General features: G+C 35.3%; 4 protein-coding genes across 5 annotated transcripts; 3 read left to right on the forward strand and 1 right to left on the reverse strand.

Annotated features, from left to right (window-relative positions):
• Positions 1 to 615: 615 nt before the first annotated feature.
• Positions 616 to 3051, reverse strand: LOC132191921 (uncharacterized). Its single transcript, XM_059607094.1, has 2 exons — positions 2654 to 3051; positions 616 to 1430 (listed from the first exon to the last, which is right to left on the reverse strand). Exon 2 carries the CDS (start codon positions 1327 to 1329, stop codon positions 616 to 618), a length of 714 nt encoding a protein of 237 aa, XP_059463077.1. The 5' UTR covers positions 1330 to 1430; positions 2654 to 3051.
• Positions 3052 to 7584: 4533 nt separating this feature from the next.
• Positions 7585 to 11133, forward strand: LOC132167007 (large ribosomal subunit protein uL18). The gene is made up of 9 exons (XM_059577895.1): positions 7585 to 7692; positions 8891 to 8960; positions 9049 to 9140; positions 9531 to 9657; positions 9772 to 9851; positions 9969 to 10085; positions 10185 to 10319; positions 10419 to 10588; positions 10861 to 11133. Exons 1-9 carry the CDS (start codon positions 7690 to 7692, stop codon positions 10967 to 10969), a joined length of 903 nt encoding a protein of 300 aa, XP_059433878.1. The 5' UTR covers positions 7585 to 7689; the 3' UTR covers positions 10970 to 11133.
• A 3258-nt stretch (positions 11134 to 14391) lies between these two features.
• On the forward strand, positions 14392 to 15329 carry LOC132167237 (uncharacterized). Its single transcript, XM_059578146.1, has 2 exons — positions 14392 to 14740; positions 14923 to 15329. Exons 1-2 carry the CDS (start codon positions 14580 to 14582, stop codon positions 15152 to 15154), a joined length of 393 nt encoding a protein of 130 aa, XP_059434129.1. The 5' UTR covers positions 14392 to 14579; the 3' UTR covers positions 15155 to 15329.
• A 1282-nt stretch (positions 15330 to 16611) lies between these two features.
• On the forward strand, positions 16612 to 18203 carry LOC132166964 (uncharacterized). 2 transcript variants are annotated; one of them, XM_059577830.1, is made up of 2 exons: positions 16612 to 17657; positions 17963 to 18203. In XM_059577830.1, exons 1-2 carry the CDS (start codon positions 16661 to 16663, stop codon positions 17995 to 17997), a joined length of 1032 nt encoding a protein of 343 aa, XP_059433813.1. In that variant the 5' UTR covers positions 16612 to 16660; the 3' UTR covers positions 17998 to 18203. The 2 variants fall into 2 exon arrangements, with proteins under 2 accessions (XP_059433813.1, XP_059433814.1); XM_059577831.1 differs by having other exon boundaries at positions 16612 to 17627.
• Positions 18204 to 21435: the final 3232 nt, after the last annotated feature.

Below are 21435 nucleotides of genomic sequence, written 5' to 3' on the forward strand. Positions count from 1 at the left end.
TATATATATATAAAATATGTTTTGGAATGATTGGTTTTGTAAAACAAATTTTCAAAATCAAAGCTATAAAAATGACATGTACGTACGTGTACGTCAAACCTAAATTAAGGATATATATATATATATATAACATTATCCTATAATTTAGCTCGTTCATTAATTTGGAATCTACTTAATTAAAATAATAAAATTAAGTAACATTATTAGACATATTGAAGTATGTAAATATTAAATAAACATTGTATAAACAAAAAAAACAAAACAAAACAAAACATGCAACACAAAATAAAACAAAAATAATAATAATAATTAATTATAATATAATTATAATAATGAAAGAAAATTGCTGACGTGTTTATTTAACACGTCAGCAATTTCTGACGTGTTGGGTTAACACGTCAGAAATTTCTGACGTGTCTTTTTGACGCGTCAGAAATTGCTGACGTGTCAAAAAGGCACGTCAGAAATTTCTGACGTGTCAAATATTGACACGTCAGAAATTAATACATTTTAATTTTAATTAAATAAATTGTTTAAAAATTATATTTAGCTAAATTTTACTTACGTGTCGATTTTTAACACGTCAGTAAATACTGACGGGTTAATGCTCACACGTCAGAAAATAATTATCTTTAATTGCTTAACATAATTATCTTTAATTGTTATGCTCCCAAAATGCATGAGCCATTTCAAAACAATGGGATATGCCTGCTCAACCTTCATTCTAGCATAGTCACGCGCATTCAGTATTTTGGTTGTTAGAGTTACAAACAACGGTCTTTGCCTATCTAGCCATTCACTAGCTGCCTTTAAGACTGATAACGCTGACGCTCTCACACTTCTAACCACCAAATTATCTGAAAACTCAACATTTTCTATCACATTTCTAATATTCAAACCATTAAGCGAGAATGGCAGGCTACTTTTTGTATGTTTTCCACCTTGGTTAGTCCCATGTAGCATCCCATTTTCTTGTTCAGTTGAAGTTTCCATATTTCCAATGCAATCCCCTAAATCACTCCCAGAAGACATTGGTTGCTCTGGACCTCGCATTGCATCCATCCCTTGCTTCTCTGTCCCTGAAAGGTTCTCAGATTTTTTTTCACTTTGGTTCTCATCTAATGCATAATTGGTTTTACTCACAGTCTCTCCAAACTTGCTTGGCTGGTTACTGTTTGGGAGTTCTTCTCCTGGAAAAACCTTCACTTCACATGCTTTTCCGCGCCCTTTCGTATTTGTTGGATTACCCCCTGAAGCTGAACCTCTTCTTTTGTGGTTTAATGTATGGTGATCTAACCCATTCTTCTGTTGATTACCTTTCCGAGCCATGAAGTAATAAATCTTGTTGTATTCCTTTAAGGAAAGGTCAAATTAAGTATTATCTGATTCCACAAAAAGAGCCATAGGCTAGCTAGGGTGAGAAGCATAACCTGTCAACAAAGAATGCGAAGAGGTTAGCAAATATGCAAAATCAGACTGCAAAAAAAGAAAGAAACAAATCATATATGCATAATGAATCAGGTTGAGAACAATGAAAGTAACACTAGTGCAAATATTTTCTATACATCTAGAGATAAATCTAATAGTAATGCTCCATACACCCAGAGGGCATGTAAAAATTAAGAACCCCATAATTTTTAGGCTCATCAAGTAAATCTAGTCCATAAATCCACATAGAAAGAATAGTCCTCAGCATCCAAAACTACACTGTCATGTCAAAAATGATTCATTTTTATATCACTATATCAAAAAACCTTTTATTTATATATATATATATAAGTGAAGCATCAAATAGACTACAAAAACCCAATTTGAATGCAGGACAAGGTGTTTCCTCATCTCTACTCCTCCAAATGTTCCCCATCAAACAAGCAGGCACCACCCTCCACACCACATGACCTTCCCCATTACAAAACCTTCCACCCCCAAAAAAGCAAAAGTCTTGAGGATAAGGTGTTACCTCCATATCAAGTGTAAGAAGACCCAACCTCGTAATTCACAGAATAAGTGGTACTAGCAGCATGAAACCCTCATGATATGAGGGCCACCATTTTGCATCTTAACACCAACCCATGATTGATGGCAAGCCCCCTACTACAAAAGGGCTAATTTCTCTAATGCCTACATATATTCTACATAAGGAAAGATAATTTTAGTCAGTTGGAAAAGGGGATCAACATTGAATGGTAATAGAATCCTGATGAATAAAAAGCAACCAACCCAGCTAATTCGGAACTACCCATACCTGATAATTTCACGCCAGCAAAACTTGAAAATTCATGTTAAGGAAATGGTGCTGTATAAGTTCATCGAGGTGTACTTAGTCATTTCTCCACGAAATTTCACACATTTTTACATAATTATTCATATATCTCCAAGCTTCTAACTTGAGCTTGACTTAGTCATTTCCACCCCCAATTTTGTTCATGCAGAAAAAAATAAAAATAAAATAAAAATAAAAAAGGGAAACATTTGATAATCAAACCCCAAATTTATTTCAAAGAAAAAAAAAACCCCCCAAACATTTCAGTTATGAAAGAAAATGATAAAGAACATGGAAAATAACGCTGGCAAATATATAAATAAAGAATTTTAGCAATACCCAGATGACAAAATCTTGCATAGACAAATATTTTAACAAAAAAAGAGGTACCTTGAGCCATGGCCACAGCTGAGGCGCGTCCCAGAGTGAAAATAAAAGCAGTGGCTATTTCAGAGTATTCTAAAAACCCTAAACGGTCATCTTCTTCATCATCCCCTGTGTACTGCTATTGGCTGTTACAATCTTTGTTCTAAGTGGGCAAGTTGATGTATGAGAAGGAAAAAGGCATATAGAATATATGTACGATATATCTATGTCAGAAATTTGGGACTGAGAAGACGCTCACGCAGCTTCTTAAGCCAAGGAGTTCCTCTCTTGACTCATCCGTGAGGTTTGAACATTGATCTGTTTGGTTGACTGTGAGGCCATATACCAGCCATGGATTGAGACCATCTTGCGCCTGAAAGGGTTAGGTGATACAAAGCAGGGCCCTCGTTTTGGGTAAAATACACTTGGGTCGATGTTTCTAATGTCTTTCATTTTTCTTTTCACATTGTTTTTGGGACAGATATTTTCACTAACTCTTTAATTTTCTAAATTTAACTTTAAAAAATGTATTTTTTTATTTAATTAGCCACTTTTCAAAACTACTAAATATCAAACTTTCTAAACTTTCTAAATATTTTTCTACTTTAACTAAATATTTTTTTTTATTAATAAATATAATTGTCATGAAACTCACTCACTTTAATTCCATGCGAGAAGATTTATCAAAATACTACCCCAACAACCAAAATAATATTAAAAACTAAATGGTTTTTGCATTTGGTGTCTTTATATTTGGAGGTGAGTTAAAAAAATATTGTTAAATTTAACTTTGGATAAAGAGTTTGATAAATGATTTTTTTTTGTGAATTTTGTTAAAAATTTAGATAAATGTTTAATATAAAGAGCTTGATGGGGATGCTCTTAGGTTATTATCATGTGCTTTCTATTTATTTATATATGACTGCAAATGATGGAAAAAAAAGTGAATGAAGATTCGAATTAGTAACTACTGCTTCATAAAATATTGTTTTTCGGGTTCATATTCTTAGGGTCATTATTATCGTGCATTCGTTGAACATGTAAGAAGCACGTAATTTGTCCTCAAGAGGCAGTTTAATCGGTTAGGACTACGCTTAATGAAGCGAAAATTACTAGTTTGAATTCTCCCTTCCCCTCTTGCACGGACATGTAAATAAAAAAATTAAAAAAATTAAAAAAAAAAAAAAGCACGTAATTTTTAAATTTTAAAAATAAATAAATAAGTAGAATTAGTCTTTATGCCTATAAGGATTTGCAATAAACTCTATGTGATATAACAATATTCAGAGAACTTTTTGTGGTACACAAAAATAATAAATAGGTGCTTGCACCGATATTTTGTGTAATTTTTGTCTAATTAATTACGTACATCTAAATTAATTTAATATCACAATAATTTCCTTTGAAATTATCGATACAATCTTCACCCCTTCGAAGTTGCCCACCTGATAAAGGACAATAAAGTGTGTGGGTGGAATAACTGTATTCCTATTGATGCCTAAAATTTTCCCAACTGCCCGCACTCAAGCAGTGCGATTGAGGTTGGTAATCAATTTATTTGGCAAATTTACTTTTAATTAATAATAAAAAAGTCAAACTTTGAAGCTTTTTCCCTTTCCCCTATTTCTAGGGTTTCCTGAATCATGAATGCTCAAATTTGACTAAAGTAATGCACCCAAAAGATTTGACCAAGCTGAGTATTCAGGAATTATGAAGAAAGCCCATCAAAAATATATCACATATTTTTCAATAATACCAAACGTTGTAGAAACTATAATTATTTTTTTATTTCCAGGCAAAATATATGTGACAATGAGTATCAATAATATGAAAATGGATTAAGCTTTTTCTTTTTTCTTTTTTCTTTTTTAGCGTCTGAATATGTTCGTTCACAAATGTAGTCTCTAAAAACCAAATCATAATAAATAAAAAGGGTTAAATATCTTATTCACTCATAGAGTTTCACAACTTTATTTTTTGACCCCTAAAGTTTACTTTTGATCACAGGAGATCTTTGTAGTTTGCCTAAAGATCGAGATAGTCTTTCTATCTATCTGTCGTTAGTAAACTTAACAGAAATCTACGTCACTGACTTAGGGACCAATTATATTTTAACACATGTCCTAATTGCCAAATCATCAAATATGACTGAATTTACACCCTTGCCACGTAATAAAATTTTCGTACAAGTTGATTCAGGTGGCAAAAATGTTTCAATTGATTAAGGAATTTCTCATAACCCACAAGTTTCTCATTACCATAGCCATAGATTCAAAGTCATCCTTATCCAATCCGCTCTTAAGGGTATCCACAATATGGATATACTTTGCATTCTCCACACAACTCTTTTGAAGCTTCTAACGACACATACTCCATGCATCTCTTGTCAACCGGCAACTCCAAATTATATACCCTATTGTTTTGTTCTATAACCCACATTTTGGGCAAAATGAATCTGTCACAATTTTCCTTTTGAACAAGATAGCTTTTGTAGGCATCGCATTATTGCAAGCCCTCCACACGAAAACTTCGACGACATTAGGAGCCTCTATCTTCCATATTCTTTTGCGTATATGTGTATCTTCTCATATAAGAACACTCCCATCTATCATACCTTGCACATGTATTTGCTAGGTAATAGACACTTTTTATAGCAAACTCCTCACTTTTATGTGCACCTCCAAATTTGTTATTCTATTCCATTAAAGGAACTAATGTAGATTTTGACCAAATAATATTGTTTTTTTCCCTCCATGAACACCTCTTTACTCAAAGAGATACTCCACCATTTAGTATCATTATTTATGGTGTTTGCCACTAATGCACTTTTATTAAGCCCCCTATAGGTGTTTAAACAACACAAACTATTTCATTTGTGATCCATATATCCTTAAAAAAAAATGTTTTTTCTCCCTTTACATCTCTCAAAATAAGTTCCCCTTTCAATAAATCCCTTATTGGCCACATGCTTCTCCACACATCTCTCAAAATAAGTCCCTCTTTCAATAAATCACTTACTGGCCGTATGCTTCTCCAATCTCTACACATAAGAGAGTATGTTTCCCGGTGCCAACTTTAGTTCAAGAACATCAATATAAGGACAAATATTTTACCTTTAATATTTTTGCTGCCACTTATTCATGATTCTATAAACACTCTCAGCACTACTTTGCAACAACGCTTTGCTAAAAAATTTCAAGTCACAAAATCTCAGCCCCTCTTACCATTTTGATGACCCCATTTAAGCCAAGCTCACACAATAAATATTTACATTGTTGTTCTTACTATAATTTTTGCATCATTGAATTAATTTATTTGCATAGTTCTTTTGGGAAGCTTAAATAGATTCGTTGTTTAAGTAGAGATGGCATGTACAACCGCTTTAAGCAATATCTTCTTCCTTGCTCGAGACAACAATTTTACCTTCCAATTGCTTATTTGAGTCCAAATTATGTCTTTAACATTATTGAATGTGTGCATCCATAATTTGCTAACCATCATTGACATGCCAAAGTATTTGTCAAAACATTGGGTAAGTTGAACTTCTAATATTGCAGTTATCCTTTGCCGTTTTGACTGGTATTTTTGTTGAAGCAGATAGACGTTTCCTCCTTATTCAACTTATGCTACGTCGCATGCTTGTAGGTATCGAGCACTTGTTGTAATTGACACCACTCCACAACATTCGCATAAAATAAGAGTCTATCATGATTCATGAAATAATAAAAAAAAATTGATTTTAATTTCACCCTTCCTATAGCAATTGGCACTCTTGTGAGTTCCTCATCTCATTCTGACTTATACAATATCGCACTTAGCACTTCAACACATACAATAAATGAATAAGGTGAAATCGGGCCTCTTACTATAGGCCTCTTGTCAGAATAATTCTTCCATGTGGACAACCTACTAAAAGGAAAGATCATATGCCACATTAAAATGATCAACATCACCTCCATACATTTTGAAAACTCATACCTAGAGGGTTATCAAAAAGCTCCACTAAAGCAAATATAAATGTTATATTATGAAGTGTTATTTTCTCATATTATGATAGAATAAGGGCAATTAAAATAATTATCAACAGTTTTCAGGTATTAGAATTTTTTTTTTTTAAAAAAATACATATTAGTTTGCAAAATAAAAAAAAATATATCTTATACAATCATTTATATATTATTTCTTTGAACGAGCATGTTGTGAATTTTGACGGATTTGTCTGATATTCAATAAAATAGTGCTCATTTGGCAATTCACTTTTTATTTTTTTATTTCTCTAAAAAAATTTCAAAAATTTTTATTCACTTTTCTCTCGCAAAAATTTCACAACTCATTTCACATTTCTATCACATCAATCAATTATTATTTTTCTTTTTTTTAAAAAAAATCAACTTATTTCTTTACATTACCAAACAAATTTATTTACTTCTGTTTTACAAAATCACAAAAAATTCAAAACTTTTTTCACATTTATATCACATCAATAAATTATTATTATTATTATTATTATTATTATTTTAAAAGAAATGAGAATGCTTTGCCAAACACATATTTTCTATTTATTTATTTATTTATTTTTTGCTTTTGTGTACCCAATTAAATTCTAGGACAGGTAGTCTCTTGTGGAAATAAGGTTAAATAATTATAATGGATAAATACCAAAAGAATTGCCAGGGATTTCAAATGAAATATATGTTTTTTCCTTTTAAAGTTCTCTTAATTAATAATTTGAGAATTAGAACCCAACTCCATTGAGAATGAAACGTGGCAGAATCTGATTCCCTCTTTTTAACACATCAATGTGCTCGACCACACGAAATCACAATGGCCGTGAAATGACCAGTAAGCCACTAATACTAAAACCACAAAACCCTAGCGATATCCTCCAAATCAATCTCAGTCGTTGGTTCCTGCCTAATCAATCGCGACCGTTTATATTTCTGCCCCATTAGCTCTCTAGGGTTTATAACACTCTCATCCTTTATTTACACCCCCTCTCACAAAGCTTTAGCCGTCTCTCTCGCCCCCTCTCCTTCGTAGAGTCAGATCGAGCTTCAGCAATGGTGAGAGTCTCAATCTACGCTCTGCATTTTCTTGTTGTCGTTCCTGAATATTTGGTTTCAGCTATGTGAATACTTAGTGATTGATTGAGTATTCGGTTCCGTTGCCGTTTTTTTTGTTGTTGCGTTGTTTGGTTGCTGGGAAAGTGTAAGAAAGAGAAGTGGACAGTTATTATGTGTTGGGTTTTGTTTGCTTGAAAAGTTTTTGCTTGTCTCGGAATCTGGGGTTGTTGGGTTAGTATGGATAGTGTTTCGGGTTCTGTTTGGTTCCTGGGTTGATAGTGTAGAAGAAATGAGAATTATTTGGAATATTGTGATCTACGTTTGAAAATATAATTTGGTGTAGGGATTGTGTTCTGGGTTTTATTGAATCTCATGCTCTACGTTTTAATCTGTTATTTGGTGTATGAGATAGGTAGAGTCTCTTCTACATCGATGTTGGGTTGTCCTTTTGAATAGACTGTGTGTCCGGTTTTTCTGTTGGTGGTGAGAGAAAGTATCTGAAAAGAAAGAAAAGTACGATTTTGAATCTGATAGTTAGCAAGCCTTGTAGGGAAATTATATAGTATGGGTGACCTTTGAGATCCAAATTCTATAGTTCTCGGAGGTTTCAGTATCATTAATTTGCTGACTTCTCTTGAAAAATCGAAAGGACATTTTGGGTTTTTAGGCCTTACTGTTTGCTGAAGAATTGGTTTGGCCAAAGAGAGGATATTTAGATTTTTTTTAAACATGGAATTTCTTATATGGTAGAAGCAGCAAATCGGATCTCAATATTGTGTTACAAATCTGTATTATGGATTTTTATATTGTGATGTTGCAAGTGTCAATTCTGAATGTGTGTACATTTTCTGCGTTGAATAACCAGTACTGTTGGCTCTTAACCTACTCTCCAGCTATATTTCTACATTTCTATGCATTGTTACTGTAGATCATAGGTTGTTTGTAGTGATTATCTCAATGTTATTTATGGTTGTTATGGGCATGCCTCTTCATTGTTTTGCATGTCATATGCTTTTGTATCATGCAAGCAAGGATGTAGTGATATGGATTTGATTTTGACACCACTTGTTTCATTGACAATGTGGACCCTATAATTTACCTTCTGCTACGGTTTAGCCGCTTCTTGTTGCAACTAATGTTCACAGTGTCTTTATTATGTTTTCAAATGGGCGTCTAATAATTCTGTTGTTTATTATAGGCCTTTGTCAAAGCTCAGAAATCCAAGGCCTATTTCAAGCGGTTTCAGGTCAAGTTTAAGAGAAGGCGAGGTATTGTATTGATTTTAATTGGTCACTGTTATTCTCTTTGGGTTGATGTTATTTTTCCATCTGGTTATGATTTCCTGATTGTTTGCAGAGGGGAAGACGGACTACCGTGCCAGGATCCGTTTAATTAATCAGGATAAGAACAAGTACAATACTCCCAAGTATCGTTTTGTTGTGCGATTTGTATCCTAAAATGGGTATATATTGATTTTCTTGTGCCATTATCTTTAATTTACTTTTTTAGTTATTGTCTAGGTGATCATCTTTCTTGTAGAACCTTGTTATTGTTCAGTTTTCTGCTTTCATTTGAATAATTACTGATTTTTTATTAAATTAATTATTAAAATTTTTTTGAACTGTGACTAGGTGAACTGAATGAAGTCTTTAGATGTAATAGTATTTCCTTTTCTCATGATATCTTAGTATTGTGTTTTGTTGATCGTGATGGATACGTTTGGTCTTCAGTAACTTATTAAAAAATCAGTTAGTTCGTCTGTTCAAGTTGTAAGGATGTCTTTTGAGATTATGGTATCTGTTGCATCTTCTGTGTTTCAAACCTTAACCGTGTTTTAGACCAACAAGGATATCACTGCACAAGTGATCTCTGCTAGTATTGCTGGTGATTTGGTTCTTGCTGCTGCTTATTCCCATGAGCTGCCACGTTATGGTCTGGAAGTTGGCCTTACTAACTATGCAGCGGGTATTTAACTTGTAGCTTTTCCATAGCTCTTTCCCTCTTCTTCCTCCTTTCTATTTACCTCTTTCTGATGCCTGTGTTCCAATCTTGTGTAATACTTGTTGATAATGCATTCAGCTTACTGTACTGGCCTTCTTTTGGCCCGTCGTGTCTTGAACTTGCTTGAAATGGACAAAGAGTATGAAGGCAATGTTGAGGTATATTGGCATATGCGTACTATTATCTCTCCCCTGCCCCTCTTCCACCTTGAATGACATCCCATTTGCTGGGGTTTTATGTAAGTTTATTTTGAAAATGAGTATGTGTATTGTTAGGCAACTGGTGAGGATTACTCAGTTGAACCTGCAGACAGCAGGAGACCATTCCGTGCCCTCCTTGATGTTGGTCTTTTAAGGACAACAACCGGAAACCGTGTTTTTGGTGCCCTCAAGGTAATTGTCGCTCAACGAAAGCTGTGTCTTTCCTAACCTTCTTGGTTCTTTATTTGGTTCTTTAGTAGTTGCATGAATTGTTTTGTTAAATAATCATAGGGAGCATTGGATGGTGGTCTTGATATCCCACACAGTGAGAAAAGGTTCGCTGGTTACAACAAAGAAAATAAGCAGTTTGATGCAGATGTTCACCGCAAATATATTTATGGTGTCCATGTTGCTGATTACATGAAGGTATGGATTCAGATTCTATTTCATGACTGTTAGCCTATCATTGCTTTTTGTAAAGTGGCGTGTAATCTGATTTAACTTATAATTGTTCACTGGTACCAGGTCTTAATGGACGAGGAACCTGAGAAGTATCAGTCTCACTTCAGTGAATACATCAAAAAAGGAATTGAGGCTGAGAGCATTGAGGAGATGTACAAGAAGGTTCATGCAGCTATCCGTGCTGATCCTACTGTGAAGAAATCTGAGAAGCAGCCTCCCAAGGAACATAAGAGGCACGTTAATTTATTGATTTATTTTGTTGCTTTTGGGTGTGTTTGTATATATTACTGTTATTGTTGTCATCATTATTATTACTAGCATCATTATCATGCCTTGTGATCATTTACTGTTATTGTTGTCATCAAATGAGTGCCATTTATTATTTCACTATTTGGTTGTGCTCAACTTCTAAAATTCCCTGGAATTTTTTGTTTTTTCTCGTGGTTGCTTTTACTCGTTTTAAGCAGAAATGGTTTTGATAGTTCCTATTTGTGGTTCTTAACAGGTTTAATTTGAAGAAGCTCACCTATGAGGAAAGGAAGGCGAAGTTGATCGAGAGATTGAATACCTTCAACTCAGCTGCCGAAGCTGATGATGAAGATGACGAGGAGTAGAAGTTTATTTTCCCAAGTTTAACTGTTGAAGAACTTATGCTTTCTTCTTTATTTTTGACAATTTTTGAAGCTTGGATTGTTTTTTTGCATCTTCTAGATGGTAATTAGATTATATGGATATTTTATTTGGCATGAATTATATCAAAGTTTTGACTTTCATGTTATTTAAAAAGTTTTCTCCAATTCCCCCTGAAAAGAAACTCTTATTTCCCAACAACGATTTTCTGTGCCGTTGAGTTCGTAATTTGCAGCGATGCCTGCTACTGCTACAAAAAGATTTTAAATTTGTACTTCTCAAATTGATCAAACTGGTTCCTGCCGTCCGAACACTATTCAAAACAGTGAAATTCTTGGGTGACTAAATAACGTAACCAATTAGAAAAGGTACATGTCAATTAAAAAAGACAGAATGCTGTCGTTTGCCATTTAACAACATATGGAGAAGCAGAAGACCAGATCTGCCCATGGGACTTGGGAGAAGCTTGGTCGCATAGGAATTTTATTGCATCAATGCTTTGAGCGACGATGTTTTGTTCTATTGCTCTCGGTGCTGTTTTGCTCTATTCCGCCCTCTGGAATTTTGATCAGCCGCTTTGCCCCCCATCTTCTCTTTCTCACGGTGCTCTTTTGTTCTATTTTTAGGGGCCAAATTGTGGGGGAAATCTCGTGGGTGTGTACATGTGATGTTGCTGAATGGTATCGGGTTTTAGGGTTGATGGTGTTTGAAATCTTAAAATTCACTAAATTGAAAGACTGAGTTGAGGGCGGGGGGTGATACCTCCGATGCATAAGATCAAAGTCCTCTAAGGAGGAGTTTTTAGCATAAGAGTGAATTCATCAAAATGAATGAGATGGATGACTTCCCTTTCATTCTGGTCATCTCACCTTCCGTCGAAAGACATTTATCTCTTGTACGAATTTGCCACGTGTTGTTGATAATCCTTCCTCTATTGCGGAGCAATTACCGTGAAAAGAGCGTGGTGCTCGCTTATTGCTTTCAGTATCGGTTTTCCAGAGAAATTGCTAACAATATCGAGATTATAATCTAGTTTAAGTGAAAAGAATAATTGGGTGTTTTGCAGTCTAGTTCGGTTTTCCTGCAACCCCATAAATAATACATTTTGACCAATTTAGGTCTAGGCTAGTAAGCCCTCCCAGGGGCTTGTATGGCCCAAACCTAGGGAGGTAAAATCTCGGTATATCAATTGCCCCCCATTCCTACGTTCGACCAAAGTCCTCGACCGACTATAAGGTATTGAACATTTTAGTTATAGCAGCTTTGTATTAGGATTTGGAGACATAATCTTAAATGCAAGGGACATTCAATTGACACAAGGACCCACACATTGCACATCCCTTCATACTAGAACACGCGGAAGAATATGGGTGGAGGTTACTTTTGAAATAAGATGCCGTTGGGCTGACACCTTTTAAGTCGTACATAGAGTCATTTTTATTTCTTCTTCTCACATTTCTAGTTCTCTTCGTCTTCCTCCTTCCTTCTTAAGGATTCTGATACTTCCAAATGTTACTGATCCAAATGCTTTAAGATTCTGATAGTAAACAACTACTGATCGAAGTTGAGCTTTATCTCTGGGACAGTTGAAGAAAAAACAAATGAAACAAAGGTGGTTGCAGATAGTTGGTAGTTATATATTAGTTTTGTTGTGTTTATGGTTTCACGGGCTTAGTGGATCAAGCAGGATGATTTTAATGAGGTCTATTTATGTTTTCTTGTTTGTTGTTGCAAAGTGTCGTGCAGGTTTCAATACAAAAACACTTTGATGGAAATAATGCTGCAAGCACAGAGTGGAAATGATGTTGCATGTATCAACAGTGGTACAAATTCTATCAATGTAGGAGAAAAGCAACACCCAATCATTCAACTATTTATTCAACATTTTGTTGATTACTCATAATTGGTTAGTTAAAGATTAGTGTGTGTGTATATATATATATATATATTCCTTGGTGATAGCCCCAATAATTATTACCCCGGAATTGAAGATTTATAATAATTTTCCCTTCACCGTTCATTTGCCCTTCATAGTGGCACCATTCACCCCTTCACCGTTCATTTGCCCTTCATAGTGGCACCGTTCATTTGCCCTTCACAGTGGCACCTTTCACTTGCAGTAGCACCAATCGCTTGCTTTTTACAAAGGCATCGTTACATTTGTCCACTAGGTTCTGCTACAGTGTCTACCGATACTATAGTTTCTGCTACAGTTTATACCGACACTACAATCCTGCTACAGTTTCTGCCGACACTACAGTTCTTTACTTTTACTGTTAACTTTCTCAATGTAATTTTTATTTACCCATTGAATTTTGTCTATAAAAAGGACGAATCACCCTCATTGTAAAGCAGAAGCTTTCAACCTAAACATTGAACTCATTCTGCAACTACCCTGCCTACTATTTGTAATATATTCTGCTCTTGTGTACTTTCGCTGCTTTTAAACTACGTTTGAATCTGTAAGTACTCTTGTTAATCAGATCTTTTGATATCTTTTCATTATCAATATTTTCCATTTCTCTTTTATACGCTCCAATTTCGCGCTTACTCTAAAAATTCTTGCATCATGGTTATTTTTTCTTACAATTACCATCTACATGGATGGTTCTACTGCTTTATTTTCATCTTTATTTTCAATTAATTTCAATTAATCTTTATTTTCATCCCCTTTGGTATCAAAGCCATAAGATGAAAATGAGAGGAAAATGAGAGGCTCGAAATAACGACTTCTACAAAAAAAATAGTAAAAAAATTGTCAAATAACGAAAGTACATTTTTTTATCATCACAATGCAACCCCAATACTGATATTGATATTGGGGATCTCAGGTAATTATGGCAATTTCATGTGAGAGGCTGTCTAAGCTATGCCTACTTGCTCGGTAGATCTCAAATTGTTTGAGCCCCTATCTGAGTAGGTGAGGCTCGAACTGCGTTATAGCCTCTATCCCCCGCCACGTCTTGGGCTTTTGGGTATTGGTAAAAAAATCTTTTGGGTTGTAAGATTTTTTACCCTCTGTCAAGCATTTTGTATGCAAACAAATATCCAATATTTTGTATGGTCAATTGTGATGTCCAGACAGTTCTTCAGTATGGCATCAAGAATTGTGAGAAATGGGATATGCTCTTTGTCTCGAAATAGATTCTTTCTTTCTTTTTTTGGTTTTCATTTCTTATTTGAGGCCAAAAGAAAGAGGAAGCCCATTCCCTTTAATTGTTACTCTGAAGAGTAAAACATTTAAATTATAAATTGTTTTGATACATTAATAATTGAACACAAATATGGTACAGTCAATTTGTTGGTTATTCTTTAAGTATAAAGAAAAGAAAAGAAAAGAAAATGTTGATAAGAAAGATATGAAAGCTAGTAAATCAACCACAAAAGGGTCCACAAATATGGAACCTTATCTGGTACCAGCCAATGGGTTTCTCTTCTCATTTACATCCTGAGCTACCAACGAACACTATCTATCTACTTCATATGTTTTTCCCACATTGTCATAATTATTGACTACTGAAAATACAAGTCCCCTTCTTTTGAATTCAAAAAAAAAAAAACAGAAAAAAAGACAATCTCAATCGACATAGATTCATGGCACATTCACTAACCCCAGCACCAGCTCCAGCAACACCCTTTTCCACAAGGTTAACAAAGAAGACTACCCATTTTCCATCTCTGGGGTTTCAAAGAGTTTGGGCTTCCCATCAAGGTGGTGATGGAGAAGAACTAGACAATAAACTCGTCCATCGCAGGTTTGTATACGTTCTGTTTAGGTGTTTGTCTTTGTTGAGGCTTTCTATCAAACACCTGCTGTGTGGTCTGTTTATTGCATCGAAGTAGAAGTCTCAAGTCTATTTCAATCAAATATTTGTGTTTCTTGGGTGTATGGACAAAGGCATATGCTTACAAATTGTGTCGTGGGTTCATGTTCCAGGGCGGTGACGTGGGGCCTAGCGGGTGCAATGCTGGGCTTGAATGTCGGTGATAGGAGTGCAAGTGCGGCGGCGAGAAGGCCTCCGCCACCTGCACCGGGGGAGAAGAAGGACCCCAATGTGAGTGGTGTTCAGGCAAAAGTTCTGGCCAGCAAAAAAAGGAAGGAGGCCATGAAACAATCGATGGCCAAACTAAAAGAGAGAGGGAAGCCCGTTAACGGACCAACTGAATGATTTCTCAATAACCGCAGACCACCTTTGACGTTGTTGGTGTCTTTCCTCAGAAGATGTGTATTTAAGAACAAGTATGAGATACAATTTTCGTTCATTTTCAACAAAGATTTTTGTATGTAGGTAAAAGCAAATGTTTGGTAATTCTTGAGATCAGCCAATTTGGTCATCCAACTCATTGCTTTTCTTTCCTTCCTTCATCTTCTGTTTTCACTCGTGTGTATTTATTGAAGTAAGGTATCAATTTGTATTCGCGTGTCGGGTTTTAATTGTGTAGAAGTATGAGTATAAAATTATATAGGTTAATCACTCGACCCATTTAATTAAACAGGTCATAACCTTTAACTCTAACCTGTTAACTTCAAGTTGAGTTCGTGTCAGGTTCGCGAATTGTGTCAAATATTTTTAATCCTAAATATCGAGTGTCGGGTTTAGGTCGTGTTGAGACATGTATTATATAGGTTAATTATAACTCGATACATTTAATTAAATAAGTCAAGCCTTTCAATATTAACTCATTAATTTCATGTTGAATTTGTATCAAGTTCACGGATCATATCAAAAATCGCCGATCCTACTTATAAGGGCCAAACATGATTGGGTGGGGGTGATAATTACTTTGTTGAGAAAAATGATAATTACAAGGGAAAACTTAATAACTTTTATTACACTAATCAAAAGCATGTAAATAATTTGTCTTTAGTAACGCTATCTAGTAACATATAAATGTTTGAATAAAAATTTTCAAACCTTTAATACATTTATTTTAGATCTTGAAGATATGCAAAAAGTATGAAATCAATAATATTATTATTATTATTAACTAATAATAAGATCGTCTTTCCTAAAAGATTATATGAGGCTCATAATGTTATATTTGAAAAGCAAGAATTAGTCAATTACTTTTAGAAAAATTGGAACTATCATGTGTGTTTATATGTGTTGGTCAATCAAGCACGATTTTGGAATAAGCACCTACAAAACATGTGAGATTAAATTAGAACTTTATTGGGTGTGTCAGCGGGGATAACTTCGATACTTAAACTAGTGAAGTATTTTCAGGAGACTAGTTAATTGGTCAATTAGAGATCGTTTGAGAGTATTGACGTTACTCTTTGTTTATTGCTCCACACATTACTGCTCCAAGATATTTGTTTTTGTTTATTGCTCCACACGTTACTGCTCCAAGATATTTGTTTTTGACATTATGTTGAGTAGTTAATTGAATTTAATGTTATCTCTTTGTAACAGTTGTTGTAGGATTCAATATCTCTTTGTAACAGTCATTATCTCTTTGTAATTGTACATTTAATTTGCCATTATCTCTTTGTAACAGCCGTAGGATTTAATTCTATTTAAGCTAATGAAAGCCCAATCAGATGGGTATGTGAGGAAATTATTTTCATCCATGTGTCAACTTTAACATGGTATCAGAGCATTAGGCAACGATTTTTTTTAGACATTTTTTTTCCTCAACTATTCGTATTTTTTTTTCGTGCTCATTTTACAATGACTGAAGCACAACCTAAAGTAGTTTCTTCCTCTGAGAGCAGTGATTCACAGGGATCAATCAATGATCCTCATTATGTTCATCACTCAGATAGTCCAACCATGGTGCTTGTTACACCTCTTCTATCTGGCGATAATTATGGCACATGGATTCGTGCTATCACTATGGCTTTGCGTGCCAAAAACAAATTGGGTTTTGTAGATGGCACCTTGATTAAACCAGATTCACCTACTGATCTTCCTCAATGGGAGAGATGTAATGATCTTGTCTGTTCATGGATTCTCAATTCTGTTTCGAGTGAGATTCGTAGCAGTATTTTATATGCTGAGACTGCGAGGGAGATTTGGTCAGATCTTTCGGAGCGATTCTCTCAATCCAATGCACCACAAATTTATCAGTTGAAGCAGTCAATTTCTTCTCTCAAACAAGAGAACAATATGTCTGTTTCTGCATATTTTACAAAGCTCAAGTCATTATGGAATGAGCTCAATTCTCTTGTAAGTATCCAACCATGCACATGTGGACATGGGAGAACTACTGCAGAAAAATTGCAACAAGATAGGGCGATGGAATTTTTACAAGGCCTTCATGAACGATATGCTGCACTTCGTAGCCAAATACTTCTCATGGAACCTTTTCCTAGCACAACCAAAATTTATTCACTCGTTCGTCAAGAAGAAAAACAACAAGAGATACATTCTTCATTATCCTCAACTCCAGATGCTGCAGCTTTTACCACCAAGCCCACAAATCGTGGTGGCCAACTCAACCGTAAGCCACGCTACCATTGTGATCATTGTGGCCGTGACGGTCACACTAAAGATCGCTGCTTCAAGCTTGTTGGGTATCCTCCAAAGAAGAGCGAGGCTCCTGTTAAAACCACTAAAGCTGAAGATTGTGCCATGGTGTCACCACCACCCATCACCCAAGAGCAGTACAACAAATTACTTGCTATGCTCTCTTCAGGTAGCATAAATTCTAGTGTTTCTCTAGCAGGTATAGCACTTATTGCTCACTCTGCTTCGATGTGGATTATTGATACAGGAGCTACTAACCACATGTGCCACTCATTATCTTTGTTTTCCTCTTATAAAGCATGTCCAACTCCATCTTTTGTTCAACTTCCTGATGGGCCGAATGTACCTATTACACATATTGGAACTATTAATCTTTCATCCACTATTAAACTTGAGAATGTTTTCTTCATCCCATCATTCAAATTTAACCTCTTATTTGTTAGTCAACTAGCAAAAACTAATAATTGCTTAGTGACTTTCTCTTCTACTCAATGTTTTTTTCAGGACCTGTCAACGAAGAGGACGATTGGGCAGGGTAATGTTCATGAGGGGCTATACTGTTTTCAGGCTGCTTCGGCAATGGCAGTTACTAAAAACTCTTCCATTGATTTATGGCATTGGCGACTTGGACACATATCTTATCGTACTTTGCATAATTTAGCTAAGGATATTCCTTTCATTTCTTGTTCAAATAATTCTGCTTGTAAAATTTGTCCTCAAGCCAAACAAGCACGTTTGCCATTTTCTTCTAGTTCTATTACTACTAATAGACCTTTCGCTTTAATTCATTGTGATATTTGGGGAAGTTTTTCCCAACAATCTTTAAATGGTTCTCGTTATTTCTTAACCATTGTTGATGATTTTAGTCGATGTACTTGGGTTTATTTGATGCATGTCAAGTCTGAGACTAAAACTATTTTGCAATCATTCTTTTCCATGATTAAGACTCAATTCAATTCTTGCATACAACAAGTTAGATCGGACAATGGTTCTGAATTTCTTTCCAATGATATGCAAAAATATTTTTCAGAACGTGGCATAATCCATCAACGAAGTTGTGTCGGGACTCCGCAACAAAATGGTGTCGTTGAACGTAAACATCGACACCTTCTTGAGGTTGCTCGAGCTCTTCGTTTTCAAGCGCACTTACCCTTACAATTTTGGGGTGAGTGCGTTCTCACTACCACATATTTGATCAATAAAATGCCATCTTCTCTTTTATCTGGGAAATCTCCACATGAAATTCTATTCCACTCAAAACCAAATTATTCTCATTTGCGTGTTTTTGGGAGTTTATGTTTTGCTCACAATCATAGCATTAAACATAAATTTGATCAACGAGGTAAACCTGGCATTTTTATTGGCTATCCTTATGCTCAAAAAGGTTACAAAATTTTTGATATAGCCACTAAAACCATTTTTACTTCTCGAGATGTCATATTTCATGAAGGAATTTTTCCATTTCGTGATTTATCTAAATTTACAACCTCATCTTCAGATGTTACTCCTTTACCTTTGAGTGATGATCCCATTTTTGATTTTCCTATTGCTAAAAATGATGCAATCACTTCTCCCATTGAACAGTTGGATTTAGAACCACCTAGTGTGGAGCAAAATCCTATCACTCCTCCTACTAGTCCGCAAATTAATCGGCCTAGTCGCATTCGGCATCCACCTTCTTACTTGGCTGATTATCAATGCTCCATTGCTACTCATGACCAGCTACCTTCTCCATCTGACTCTAAGTTGAAAGGTACACCTTACCCGCTCCATCAATATATTTCTCTTTCTAAGTTTTCATTTGCACACAGAGGGTTTCTTTCTACTATTTGTTCAACAGATGAGCCTAGAACCTTTTCTCAAGCAGTGAAATCACCATTATGGCGGGAAGCTATGGAAAAAGAAATTGAAGCTCTTGAAAAAAATGATACTTGGAGCCTTATTTCTCTTCCACCCAACAAGAAACCCATAGGATGTAAATGGGTGTACAAAATTAAATACCGATCAGATGGAACAATTGAGCGTTATAAGGCCCGTTTGGTAGCCAAAGGTTTTACTCAAATTGAAGGATTAGATTACCACGAGACTTTCGCACCTGTTGCAAAATTGGTAACCGTTCGGACCTTACTTTCTATCGCATCCATCAAGCAATGGTCTTTACATCAACTTGACGTTAATAATGCCTTTTTACAAGGCGATCTTAACGAAGAGGTATATATGGTACTTCCACCTGGTTTTTGCCGAAAGGGGGAGACACGAATTTGTAAACTGAACAAATCTATCTATGGGTTGAAGCAAGCATCACGTCAGTGGTTTGCAAAAATTTCATCTACCATCATGCAAGCTGGTTTTTCTCAGTCTAAGTCTGATTATTCATTATTTTTTAATCATAATGGCAATTCTTCTACTTTTGTCTTGGTCTATGTAGACGACATCATCATTACAGGAAACGATGATTTGGCTATCAACCAGCTCAAGCAATTTCTCGAGAAGAAATTCTTTATCAAAGATTTAGGCAAGCTTAAATATTTTCTTGGCATAGAGGTTGCCCGTTCGAAAAAGGGCATATTTCTTTCTCAAAAGAAATACATCTTAGACATTCTCAAGGATACTGGTTTGATTGGAGGACGTGTCTCTGATTTTCCTATGGAGCAACACTTGCATTTATCACCAGATGATGGTACTTTACTTCCTGACCCCACTCCTTATCGTCGATTGGTGGGATGTCTTATATACCTTACTGTCACAAGACCTGATATTAATTATTCAGTCAATATTCTTAGTCAGTTTATGCATTCTCCTCGAACGGCTCATATGGATGCTGCGCACCGTGTGGTTCGATATTTGAAGGGTTCTATTGGTAAGGGAATTTTTTTATCATCATCGAGTACTATTCATTTGCAAGGTTATTGTGATTCAGATTGGGCAGGGTGTCCTATTACTCGACGATCTACTACAGGCTTTTGCATATTTCTTGGTTCCAATCTTATTTCTTGGAAAACTAAGAAACAATCTACAGTTTCTCGGTCTTCTGCTGAAGCTGAATATCGAGCCATGGCCACTTTAACATGTGAACTTCAATGGTTAAAATATTTGTTGAACGATATGGGTATTTCTCATTCTTCTCCAATCACAATGTTTTGTGACAACCAAGCTGCCTTGCTCATCGCCAACAATCCAGTTTTTCACGAACGTACCAAGCATATAGAAATAGATTGTCATTTCGTTCGGGAAAAGCTACAATCCAAACTTATTGCTCCAGGATACATACCTGCATCTCATCAACTTGCAGATGTATTCACAAAGCCATTGGGTAAAGATGCATTTCATGGTTTAATTTGCAAGTTGGGCGTTATTTCCATACACGATCCAACTTGAGGGGGAGTATTGACGTTACTCTTTGTTTATTGCTCCACACATTACTGCTCCAAGATATTTGTTTTTGTTTATTGCTCCACACGTTACTGCTCCAAGATATTTGTTTTTGACATTATGTTGAGTAGTTAATTGAATTTAATGTTATCTCTTTGTAACAGTTGTTGTAGGATTCAATATCTCTTTGTAACAGTCATTATCTCTTTGTAATTGTACATTTAATTTGCCATTATCTCTTTGTAACAGCCGTAGGATTTAATTCTATTTAAGCTAATGAAAGCCCAATCAGATGGGTATGTGAGGAAATTATTTTCATCCATGTGTCAACTTTAACAGAGAGTAAAATACCTATCTCAATCACAATGTTTCTACTCCCCAATTGATAAAAAGGTAAGAGGGGCGACCAACTGTGGCTACTTCACTCGAAGCCTAATTATGGTAGTACCTACTTCTTGAGAACTGTTCATGAGTGACATAGATGGTAAAAATCTCAGACGTTCTCTCAAGACCAATTAAGCCATTTTCTGACCTGCTAGGAGGGCCTAAAAATGGTAGGACAACAATAAGGAGTGCCAAGATTTGTCAACCTGGTTGAATAACTT

The sequence above is a fragment of the Corylus avellana genome, chromosome ca1 (genome assembly GCF_901000735.1).
Source record: "Corylus avellana chromosome ca1, CavTom2PMs-1.0".
Classification (NCBI taxonomy): domain Eukaryota; kingdom Viridiplantae; phylum Streptophyta; class Magnoliopsida; order Fagales; family Betulaceae; genus Corylus; species Corylus avellana.